The 12,766-nt window shown below is 39.0% G+C and overlaps 1 protein-coding gene across 7 annotated transcripts in view; it reads left to right on the top strand.

The window, feature by feature from the left end:
- SUCLG2 (succinate-CoA ligase GDP-forming subunit beta) overlaps window positions 1-12,766 on the top strand; it is a 929,415-nt gene that overhangs the window by 233,677 nt on the left and 682,972 nt on the right. For all 7 annotated transcript variants that reach the window (XR_014822455.1, XM_084987035.1, XM_084987034.1 and 4 more), the window contains 1 exon segment: window positions 12,061-12,181. Coding sequence is in view for 6 of the 7 variants with exons in the window: in XM_084987035.1 (XP_084843161.1) it covers window positions 12,061-12,181 (121 nt within the window). In the remaining variant the exon portion in view is untranslated.

The following is a 12,766-nucleotide window of genomic DNA, read 5'->3' as shown; positions in this document are numbered from 1 at the left end:
CTGACAGGTTATCATTTGTCGTTTACAATGGACAGAACCCAAGATAATAAAGCGTTTTGGCTTGTTTTCCTTTTCCTGCCTTTACCTTGGGTGTAGATCCAAATAGTTAATGAGCAGTAATTTCAGATTTTTAGGTGTTAGCCATCTCCCAGAAAGAACACGAAAAATAAGTGTTTGAAAATATTCATTAAATGGCTTAAATTGAGAGTGTTCAGGGTTTTTTTTCTCTTATTTCATTGTTTAATTTGTATCTGTGGTTGTGTTGTAGAGTGAGGAAAACTAAACAAAAATTAAGCTTTCAGTTCTAGAAGTTTCAGCTTCCTAAGAATGGATTTTCTCAAATTCAAGCTGAGCTGGTCAAAGTAGGATGTTGTTATAAGTCTTGCTAGGAAAGTATGGCTCACTCAACTCAGTATGTGGAGAACAGTTTATTTACAAAGAGACTGATCATGAGAGTGTGGATGGGGGGTATGCAGACCAGAAGAGAAAGTACAAGAATCGGGCAAGTCTGAAATGAAGACTTTCTTGAGATGGTCAGAGACATTTTGTAGAGGGACACAGCCACTCAGGATGCCCTCGCTGGGGGGGACCTGGAGGAATAAACCCCTGACCTCCTCCTCCTGCCAAGGCTCTCCGGATGCCAGCTGGAAAAGGGCCCATTACTGTGGGCTCTGGAGTCCACCTTCCAGGACTCAGAGGAGCAGGGTGGGAGTACAGATCCACAGCACAGATAGGTCCCAAAAGACATCCTTTTTATTGTTGAGTATGTGCCTCAGGGGGTAGGATATTCTGAATCCTTTTGTAAAGGGAGTCTAACAACTTGAGAACTCTTCTGAGATCTACAAAAGGCCAACCACAGTGGGAGAGGGTGTGGCCAGTCAATGATTTAGACACTGAGGTGCAAAGAGTTTGGTTAAATTGTATTCCTATCAAGCTGTGGAGAGTGCTTTGCCAGTGTAGTTTTTAATTTGCTCCAGACATCGTATCCTGACATTTGCTGAACAGAAAAATAAATAGATCAGACTTCCACCCAACAGATTACAGCGAGGTCAGTGATATCAGTAATTGAAAAATTGATTAATAATAATCAATAATTTAAAAATATTGTCTACAGCAGAGGATTTTTTTGGTGACAGGGAATGTGATGCTTTTAGTAGATGTAGAATGAATTTGATAGATCCCTGTCCTGTGTTTAAATATTACCAGGCACCAGTCCTGCTCAGACATTTTACAAGAGCCCTAGTTCAAATGTGATGTTGATTTTTAATAATTACAGATGTTTTAATGGGTAACATTTTTGGAGTTTTGTCTCTTTACTCGTTTTACCTGAATTTAAAATTGTGATGCTAAAGAATATTATCTTCAATTACAGTTTTGGAGTTTAAGATTCTGGGTGTAAGGTTTGGGGTTGGAGATCATTTTATTGGAATGAATAAAGGGTGGGATTTTAGGATGTAAATTGGAAGCTTGTTCTTACAAAAAAAATGGTAATAAACTGATTTTTATGAATAAACTGTTAAGATCTATTATGAGAGGAGGCATATATATGTATTTGATTTTAAAATTATTTTACTTAAAACAATTTTAACATAAATATTAGTGTGTAATAAATAGCTTGTAACTTATTGAGATCCTAGCTGGAAACTTGTATTTTGCTTTTCCCGGTCATGTATTTTTCCATTAAGGGTTTTGATGTGAATCTTTGTCAACCCTTTGTTTTTCCAGAAAACTAAATGATCAGATAGGTTTGAACAGATGTATGAGGCATCACAGAATCATTATATGCCACTTTCATCTTACTTAGACTTGTTATTTACAGAAACAGTGGGTTTTGCTATTAACTAAATTTATCTTCATTTCTCTGTGGTGTGAAGTGTGAATCTGTGTGGTCCTAAATTTTGGCTCTGTCTGCTTAGCTAATTTTTTCTTTAATTGATGTCAGTCATGAATAAAGGCAAAGAAAATCACCTAGAGAAGCATTCTTTTTCTCTTTTCTGTAGGAACAGTTACCCTGTGGAGATGATTATGTTGTAACAATAGACGGATAGACATCCTGTTTATAGATTAATAAATGGGTCCTTTTTATGGGTGTTCTCTCTATTAACTCTCCAACTAATGATGATGGAGTACACATATTCACATTTATCAAGATGACATAAGTTTGAAGTGATTGAAGGAAATACTTCTCAGAAGGAATGTGCCAATAAATATTCTTAATCTGCGCCAATGTAGCTTCCATTACAAATAAAATATAGATACTACATACAAGCAATGAGTATACTGCCTTGAAAGCAATTATCTGTTAAGCTGGGAAGGCAGTTTTGTAACCAAAATATTTCTTAACAGTCAATTTTAATAGCTTGTTTCTTATTATTCTTATGTGAGAATGATGTCTCTCTCTCTCCCTCCCTGTTTCTCTCTCTCTCAAGTCTTGTGAAGCTTCATGGTGAAAGGGTAGGGCCAAAATCTCCACATCATAGTAGTTTTTGCAAGAGTTTTTAAACACAGGGTACTCAAAAATAACCTTGCATTTGCCATTCTAAATGTTCAAATAGTTTTTGTAATCCTGGCAATGGTTCTGATTCTCAGTTCAAAGGATATGGGAAATGTCTCCGTAAAAGACTTAAAAAAAAAAAACATGTCTGTGCTGTTCACTGGAATCTCTGTGTTCTTCAGTCCTTTTAACTTCTTGTCTTCTATGCCTGCTTATAACACCAACATTTCCATCTTTAGATTTTTTCCTTTCCTGAAAATCCTGTTAATAGCTGACTTCACCACCACCACCATGTTTGCTGTCAACTGGGGAAGCATTTGTGTCCCATTTTGTTTTTTTTTTTTTTGTCTTTTTGCTATTTCTTTGGGCCGCTCCCGCGGCATATGGAGGTTCCCAGGCTAGGGGTCTAATCGGAGCTGTAGCCACTGGCCTACGCCAGAGCCACAGCAACGCAGTATCCGAGCCGAGTCTGCAACCTACACCACAGCTCACGGCAACGCCGGATCGTTAACCCACTGAGCAAGGGCAGGGACCGAACCCGCAACCTCATGGTTCCTAGTCGGATTCGTTAACCACTGCGCCACGACGGGAACTCCTGTGTTCCATTTTGGATGAGCAGTGGCATTCACGGTCACAGATCTCCCACTGAACCAGGTCATGGCTCCATTATCAGTCTCAACACAACTTTTCAAATAGCCACCCACACAGTGTTCATTCCTTTCACTGGCCATTCCATTGCCTAATATTTAAAATCTGTATCAACAATGACATCTCTAATGGCATAATTCACCATTAGAATTTCCTTGGTCATAATTAGAAATAATTGCATTGGCAAAGAGATAAATTTCACTGCATCAGAAAGGGGAAAGGGGGAGCTTATCAGTCTGTGGAGAGGGATCTATAGAGACATGTGTCAACTTCAGGACAGTCTCTGAGTTTTGAAGTCCAGGATCCACTCTTAAAACATCATCACCACTCTGTAGTCCCATCTAAGTAGAGATTGCAAACCACAGCTCTGGATGATTCTTTTATCAGTGTAAATAGGGAACATCTTGGATGAAGAACCAAAACCACTGGTCCACAAAACTATAAATGATATCTTACCTCTGATCCACTTTGAGCAATGGAATTTGAAAGCAAAAAATTGTTGAGCACAAGAATGTAGGACTCAGAAATGTGCCCTTGAAGCTTGGAAATTAGACCAAAGTAGAAGTGGGGTTCTTGATTAATCACGGAAGTGACTGCTTACAGAGAGGCAGTCAGGGGGAGCAGAAAGACCATGGACTTTGAAGCAGGACTGACTTGGTTCAAATCCTTACTCCCTTGCTTAATAGCTATGTGCTCTTGATCAACTTAATTAATCTCCTTGCGTCTCAGTTTACTTGCCAGGGAAGGTTGTAGTACATCAGTCCTAGCACCTATAAAAATTAACATGGAATAAATGCTAATCCTCTGTATCCTTTACTTGAGGAAAAGACTGAAAGAAATACATATGGTGAAAATTCAGGAAGAAGCAAATAGAACAAGGATGAATTAGATGCATTAACCTTATTTCATCCTGGCTGGTCTTAGAGGTCAAGATTAATGGCAACTTGGCTCTCCAAGCAAATATTCTTCACCCATCTGTTTTGGAATACCTGATAGATATTCCAAATTTGAATTAAATGATTGGGTTTATCTTGATTAATTACAAATAGCAAAATGATTATGATTAAGAGTGATGTTTAAAATATTTCCTTTAAAAGCTGAGCTCTTCTGTCTAGAGCGTTTACTTACTAAAAGTATTTTTTCCTTTGTGGAAATTAAAAGGGCAGAGCAGGAGCAGTAGGGTGTTTTTCAAGAAATTCTGCTGTTCTCATGTCATTTGTAGATTTGTACATCATTTGTTTTAATCTAAGGATCTTAGGGCTTGAATTTGTACAAAAGAAAATAATTTCAAACTTCAAGAACAAACCCAAGGTAGAAAAGCAAGCTGTAGAAACTCACTCAGACTTTAGCAGAAGGCAAATCTGGTCCCAGTTGAACTGATCTGTCTGCTTATTTCTAAGATTACAGCAAATCCCAAGATTGAATTCCTCACCTGAATCACTTCCTTATTGACTGAATCCATTTAGACTCCCCTCTAATTTAGCAGAGTGTTTTTATTAAAGCCAGGCATACAAACATCAATTATCCAAGCTGCATCTAATTTCCTTCACCATTTATTTTCCTTCGTTGGCTGCCAATGGATTAGAAGACATGATTAGAATTCAGCAGGAAAATAAAAACAACAACAAAAAAAGAGAAAAACAGTTCCACAAAAACAGATGCTTAAACAAGAGCATCAACATTCAGAATTAAAATAACTTGTGATTAAAAGAAAGTCCTTATCTTGCCTAATGTAAACATGCTTGCTTGATTTTTATCAGCAATGTCTACTGCAGTGAGACTGAATTAGCATGCTAAATTGGAATAAGCAGAGGCAAAACCCAATAGGTTGCACTTACTGTGTGTAATGTATACACTATAGCATACTTTAAATGCAATATAGTACTTAACTATTTGCAATAATCATTGCAAAATGGCTGGCTTATTGCTGAAATCTTTCTTTTTATTCACTTTCAGCCAATGTCAGTGAGAGAAGAAGAATAAAAGCAAAGGCATTCAAGTCATTTTGTGAACTTGTTAAAGGTGCAGATTTGTTTCAAAAGAATCATATTAAAATTGGAATGGACACATTTATTAGTCAGCCCCTGCTACACCCTAGGTACATTAATGCTGTCAGTGACAGCAAGAAAATTGTCCAATAAAGGGAGAGAACTTAAAATCTGAAAAGCCACTATCAATGAAACAGCAGATGATGCAAAGGAGGAGTGGTGCACTGAATTTGAGGATAGCCCTCAGTCAATTGTGTCTTTGTCTGGAAGTGGCAAACTATGGCCCATGGGACAAATCTGGCCTCCCACCTATATCTGTGAATAAAATTTTATTGGAAAGCAGCCTGCATATTCATTTACATACTGTCTATTACCATTTTAATGCTGCCAACAGCAGAGTTGAATAGCTAGAACATAGACTGGTCCACAAAGCTTAAAACATTTACTGACTAGTCTTTCACAGAACAAGTCTGCCAACCCCTGGTGTATATCAGTGGCTCCCCCAAAGTGGCCCAGCTGTTTCTGATGGTCCTGCATGTGGCATGTGTGAAACAGACCCTAGTTGAAACTATGTCTCAGTAGCTAAGAAACTCTACTCTCAGAGCCTCGGTCTATCCATAAAATAGAGGTTCTAAAACCTATCTCATAAATTTAATGTGAGTACATTGTGGATGCTGAATAAATGATAGTTCCCTTCCTGGCCTCCCTGAAACTTGTGTAGGTGTCTGGAAATCAAAGGCTTTTCAAACCCCTCCTCAGGGTCTTCGTCCTGTAAGACCCTGATTTGGTGCCTGCTGGTCTGGTCCATCTCATTTTCTAGTGCTCCACGTTACAAGCCCCAGCCTCCTGATACTCCTCAAGGTTCTATTCAGTTGCTCAAAGGCACCAGCTTCTCTTCTGTCCCTTGACCTTTGCCTATGGTATTCTCTTGTCTTGAAGTACCTCCTTCTCATTCCTCTCATAATCTACCTGGCCTCTTCCCAGCTGTCCTTGAGATCATAGGCTAAATGTCTCTGCCTCTGAGAGGCTCTCCCTGACCACCAGGTATAACATGGGTCCTGTCCTATGATCTCAGAATGCCCAATGTCCCCCTCCCCTTCATAACCAATATCATGGTTTACAACTTCAGAAGTAGATATAGAATATTTTTTTGTCTATTTTAAATCTTTCTTGCCAGCCTACCTACTGACCGCATCGAGTGGTTAAGAGTGTCTAGCACAAAGTAGGCCATCCAGAATATATTTTGATTAAATAACTTACTTTTCATTCAGCAATCTGGCAATATTTGCATTTCATTAAATCACTTCCTTTAAAGAAAAGGAAGTGAAGTTTTGATCCTGATGACAGATTGGCTGCATGACTTGGTGCAGTTGTTTTTACCTTTCTGAGCCTCACTGTTTTGATCTGTAAAATAGGAGAGTTAATATCTACCTCAAGTGTTTGTGATGGAATCAGCTGCAGTAATGAATGAGAAAATATTAAGCACAGTGCATATTGTAGGACCTCTGTAGGTTTGCTAGCTCTGAAAGACATTCAACAGTAGGTAAAGCTGTAGTCCCAACGGTTCTCTAGCTCTTCAGAATGCTCAGTTTTCCTGTCTATAAAATGGGGATAATAATTATATCTACGTCATATAGTATATATGTGTTAAATATATTAATACCTGTAAAATAATTAGAATACTGCCTACCACCTGCTAAATACATAGTAAACATTAGTTATTATTGTATTGGTGATTATTATTAACATCTTGATTCTTAAAGATTATAGATACTTCCTTGGGGAAAATGCACGTTCAAGCAAAACTTTCTAAATATTTGCAAAGAGTTCACAGTTCGCCTCTTAGACATATCCTATGCTGTCTGTATGTGCTATATGTTAGCCTTGGCCATCATCTGCCTCTGAGGCCAAATCCTAAAGGGGCAGCTTAGTCATAGGCCTTGCCTAAAATTATCCCCCAAAATCACTGTGTATGTGAACATACCTAAGATTCTGTAGTGTTCATCAAATACTCAAAAGGGTTACACTCCCCCACAATAGGGGGATTTTAGTTGTGATTTCTGTTGGTTGGTTGGTTTTTTTAGGGTTGAGAGGCAAACCCTATATACCACAGCATATGTTTTCTTTTTTTTTGAGATTCAGTCTTTACTTTTAATTACAGGCTGAACTCTGCACCCAGAGTGTACTTTGCAGGGCCAACCAAACACACACAGACATTTGAAAAACCCTGCGTTTGCACTACTGCCACCTGCAAAGCCATGTGGGTAGCTGTCTGGGGCCCAGGGGCCTGTGCCAGTGGACCTGGAACCGTAACTGCCTCGCTAGATAATCTTTACTTTTGTGAAACAGTAAATAGCAACCCTTGTAATCCTCACCCAAGAATTTGGAAAGCCTGCTCCTGAAAGCACTTAGGAATCTTCTGGTAGAGACTTTGGTTCTGAAATAGACCTAGCACTGACTTTTTAAAACCATTCCATTTGCCCGAGTGGGGGAAGGAAAGACTATTAAAAGTTTCTGTTGGTTTTCGGAGTTCCCATTGTGGCGCAATGGAAATGAATCTGACTAGTATCCATGAGGATGCAGGTTCGATTCCTTCCCTCACCCAGTGGGTTGGGGATCTGGCGTTGCTGTGAGCTGTGGTGTAGGTTAGAGAAGTGGCTTGGATCCTGTGTTGCTATGGCTGTGGTCTAGGCCCACAGCTGTAGTTCCAGTCTGACCCCTATGCCCCTGGTGCAATCTAAAAAGCAAAAAAAAAAGGGAGTTCCCGTCGTGGCGCAGTGGTTAACGAATCCGACTAGGAACCATGAGGTTGCGGGTTCAATCCCTGCCCTTGCTCAGTGGTTTAATGATCCGGCGTTGCCGTGAGCTGTGGTGTAGGTTGCAGACATGGCTCGAATTCCGCGTTGCTGTGGCTCTGGAGTAGGCTGGCAGCTACAGCTCCAATTAGACCCCTAGCCTGGGAACCTCCCATATGCCGCAGGAGCGGCCCGAGAAATGGCAAAAAAGACCAAAAAAAAAAAAAAATTCTCTTGGTTTTGTCGTGGAACGCAATTAGGAGTTGTAATAATAAATGAACACATGAGGCACACATAGAAAGTTTGATGTGCTTTATAAATGCTAAATAATAATAATAATGTTACAAGGCTTTCATTTTCAAACTGTCTTAATTTCATTTTCACTTTGAAGATTGCATATTACAGTAGTTAATTATAGAAATTGGCCCAGAGTGAAACCTAAAATCAGAATTCCATTGAAGTGTATTACTGCAGCAAATTACTTTACAGGAGGAGAGAATGGCATCATCTCTGGTGGTGTGGGCTCTTCCCACCACCCCTGGTGGTGATTTCCTCTCGTGCTCCAAGCCGCATGTCTTAAATGATCCCCTTTCCTGGAGCTAAGCAGCCTGTGTACTGCTGTGTCTGCTGCTCCTCTTGTAAAAATCCTGACTACTTTGTTAGTATCACTCAGACTCTTTTTCTCCTTCTCTCTTTCTCACATTCTCTCATGCTCCCTCTCTCACTGCTTATATTTCTTGATTTCACTGTCTCCCATGCTCTCACATGGTTTCTCTGTATTCCTCATCTCATGTTCTCTCATGAGCATTCACTCTTCTCTGTCTCTCTCTCTCTTTCTTTCATCCATCAGTATCCCACCACCACCCCTGAGGGAGACTTTCAAGACTTTCCTTCACCCACTTCTGGAAAAGGAAAGAATAAACCAAAAGAGCCAAGTTCCCATCCATCCCTGGCCTCTGGTACCTGCCACTCTACTTCACCTGCATTTTCTCAGGTTACCTCTCCATTCAGGCTGTAGGTCCTGAAAGAACCAACAGCTCTGCCTTCATCCTACCTGTCCTCTTTTACCTGAATTCTTGGTCTTTCTTTATCACCTAGAACATCACCTCTTCCAAAAGACCTTTCTCACCTCAGCTTAGCTCCAGGAAACTGAGAAGCCAGGATTGTAATTGCCAGTTTACTGGTCTTGCTCTCAAACTAGTGTTTGAACTCCTTGAGGACAGTCATGACATTTTATTCATCTCCATATCTCAAGCACTTAATTCTGTGCCTGGTGCCAGAGAGATGGCCATTAAGTGTCTATTGAAATCAGTTTAATTCATTCTTGAAACCATCATTTATTAAGTGATTACAGTGTGTCATGGGTTGTGCTAGCTACTGATAGAAAAACTGTGTAATCCTGTTGTAGAGGACCACAGAGGTGACCCACCCAGGGTGTTACATCTTTGGATGGAGATGCAGGGTAAGAGGTAAATATGCTATGTTGGAGAACAATAGTACCTTTCTCAGCGCATCTGACAAAGTCACCTATCCCTCCACTGATGGAAATCAGGGCTTTTTCTTGGGTTCATTACCAGGTGAAGTGGTTGGTTTACTTTTGTGTACAATTTGTCAGATGCTAATTAAAAACAATGAGCTAATGCTATGAAAGACTCATGGGAACTGATAGCATATGAGGCAACCCCAGACTCGCAACTCACGTCCGACACTCACTCCAGGGTGTGCATCCACTGAGTAGCACTACTTCACAGGGCCGTGGGCATCTTCCCTTCTCTTTGCGCCCCCTCCTACCTGTGTGGATACATTCACCTACGTTTGTTGTGTGTGTTAGAACTACTCTAAAGAACAATCGTACCGTTTTAAGATAGATTAAATAGAGTAGTTCACCCTAACCTGATGACCAGAAATTTCACTGAGAAGTCATTGACCTCTGAATTTATCCTTAAAGAATGTGCTGGTTGGACTATGGCAGAGGTGTTCAGGGGCCAGAGTGTACTTGACTAGAGAACTTTGTTCTGCAAAAAACAGGTGAGCCTCAGCTGTTCTGAGTTTCTCTTTTGGACCCTGTGGAGTCATTATTGCTCTTGAGTGTTTGTTGTTTTTTTTTTCTTCCATTGTTCTGGCAAGCTCCTCTCCATCCCACAGCTATTTGGAAACTACTGCTGTACCAAGCATCAATGCTAACAGCATTTAATAGCTGTCATTAGAAAGCAAGCTTCTGCTTACCAGTTGGCCTGCTGTGAATGGTAAAGGGAGATTTCTTTTTTGGGAGTAGCCCCAGTCTCTAATTGGTTTGAAGCATTGCTCATTTATTCTATTCTTAAAATATTACCTTTGTATTGAACTTCAGTAAGTTTGCATTTCTGTTATACTCAAATTCAACACAGTGGCAGTCTACTGAAAGGTTTTCTTACTTCTTATGCTTTCTGTCTAGGTAATCTGTCCACTTTCATCATTGCTTGTTGAAATAAATGCATGTATAAATACCCATTAGGTACCTTCAGGCATATATTAAGCATTTCACATGTATTAGCTCATTTAGGCCTCTCAACAACTTTATGAGCTAAGTACTATCATTCCCATTTTATAGGTGAGGAAACCATGTTCAAGTCAGGGTATGTCCCTTGCCCAAGATTCCAGCTCCAGCAGCTGGCATGAATGAAGAATAAGTAGGCAGTATAGAGACCGACTTTGAGCTTCACCACTGCTACCTGTTAGCTTTGTAACACTAGCATACATCCTGTGAGTTCTCTGAATGGCTTTATCAGCAATAGGGGGCCAACCCTCACTGGACTTACTCTGTTGCACTGCAAGGATCAAAATTAAAAATGAGGGAGTTCCCGTTGTTGCTCAGTGATTAACAAATCCAACTAGGAACGATGAGGTTGTGGGTTCAATCCCTGGCCTCACTCAGTGGGTTAAGGATCCAGCATTGCCATGAGCTGTGGTGTAGGTCACAGATGCGGCTCGGATCCCACATTGCTGTGACTGGCGAAAGCCGGCAGCTACAGCTCTGATTAGATCCCTAGCCTGGGAACCTCCGTACGCCATGGATGCGGCCCTAGAAAAGACCAAAAAAAAAAAAAAAATTAAAAATGAGGTTCATGTAATGGCATTTTTTAAAATAGTTAAGTGCTGAACAAAAGTAAGGTATTCTTTTCTCATATGTTCTGTGTTATTAATTTAGCATATTGAAACAATGGCATTTTAAAATGGAATGTAGCATATCCGTATGCTTTGCAATTAGTGTAACATAATTTAATTGTGACTCCATTGTTGGAATTTTGATGCCTTTAGCTTGATGAATAGCCATTATCTGTGGGTGTTATCAATTAATCTAGGTAATGAATTCTCTTCATTATCTCATTCTTCATGTTAATTATACAGGATTTTCTTATACCTATTTATCAAGTCAGGACAAGTACAATTTTTTTCAGCCCACACGCCTTTGAATATGGAATATGTACAAACAGGTTAACATGATGGGTTTAAATTTACATATCTGAAAAATTCCAGTCAATGGTTTGACTTTTCTTACACCTTTACTTATGGTATGAGCTTGTATCTCTTTATTTTGGGGGTATTTTTTTTTAGTCAAAAAGATTAGATTGTTAAGATAATAAAGCTATCTCTGACTTAAAATATACCACTAGCATATCAAAGAGGTATTAAGGAAGCATAAAAAAATTGAATTTTTACCTATTAATAAAAAATGAAAAATAATGTTTCTAGTTTTGAAATATTTCATGAGATACCATGACAGGTAAAATTCAAGTATAAACCATGGAGGAAAAAGACATGTTTTAAATGACACTATTCTTAACAATTTTAGACAATAATATAAGACAAAGCAGAGACAATATGTAATAAATGACTGAATTCATTTTGAATTCAGAGACATGATTGATGGGATAATCCAGGTTACTATAATAATGTTGTATATTGATATTTATTAATTCAGTACTAAATTTTAGCTTTCTTAACAGTTTTGGGGCCTTTTATAGTATATGTTCTGTGTTTTTTTTTTTTTTTTAAAGAAAAGAGTCATTTTAATTGTCTCTATTGTTTAACCAGTTATTTGGGAGAATGTTGATTATCAGCATTTTGATGCGCACCTTTCTGTTTTTAATTTCAGGTTGAAGCCATCCTAGTGAATATTTTTGGTGGAATCGTCAACTGTGCCATCATTGCCAATGGGATCACCAAAGCATGCCGGGAGCTGGAACTCAAGGTGCCTCTGGTGGTCCGGCTTGAAGGTGAGTTTCAACAGATTGCTACAGTACCAATACTCCTTCAAAATCAGGTAACCAGCATGTTCTTCCTTCACAAACTTTCTGAGACAACATAAGGAAACTGGGTTACATAGGATGAAATAAATGCAGTACAGCAGTACCTCTCTGAGCTTCTAATATGGGTTACAGCTCTCTAAGAATGGCATATGTTATGAGTCTCCAAATTTTCCAAACATATTCCAGAGTAGAGCCCTTTTATTATGAATCATTTCATGAGATTAGTGTTCTGGGAAATATACTCTGAAAAATGCTGCTCCAAGAATTATTCATCATGGAAGAGCTGTGGTTCTCAAATTTTTTGGTCTGAGGAATCATTTACTTGCTAAAATTGAGCTCTTGTTCATTTTGTTCTTGTTCTTCTTGTTTGAAGAGCTCTTGTTTATTTTGGACTATATCTGCCAATATTTATTAATTTATTTAACTGATTAATACATTAATTTGTTTTTTAGGAGTAACTACTTAGAACTTTTTAAATACTCATCTTTTAAATAATAAGATTTGGGAGTTCCCGTCGTGGCGCAGTGGTTAACGAATCCGACTAGGAACCAT

The sequence above is a fragment of the Sus scrofa genome, chromosome 13, assembly GCF_054392235.1.
Source record: "Sus scrofa isolate SSC_HxYL_T2T_F1_AM1 chromosome 13, Sscrofa_HxYL_maternal_Yorkshire_Landrace_v2.0, whole genome shotgun sequence".
Lineage (NCBI taxonomy): Eukaryota > Metazoa > Chordata > Mammalia > Artiodactyla > Suidae > Sus > Sus scrofa.
Note: the sequence above shows the minus strand (reverse complement) of the source record. Positions and strands in the feature narration are given on the sequence as shown.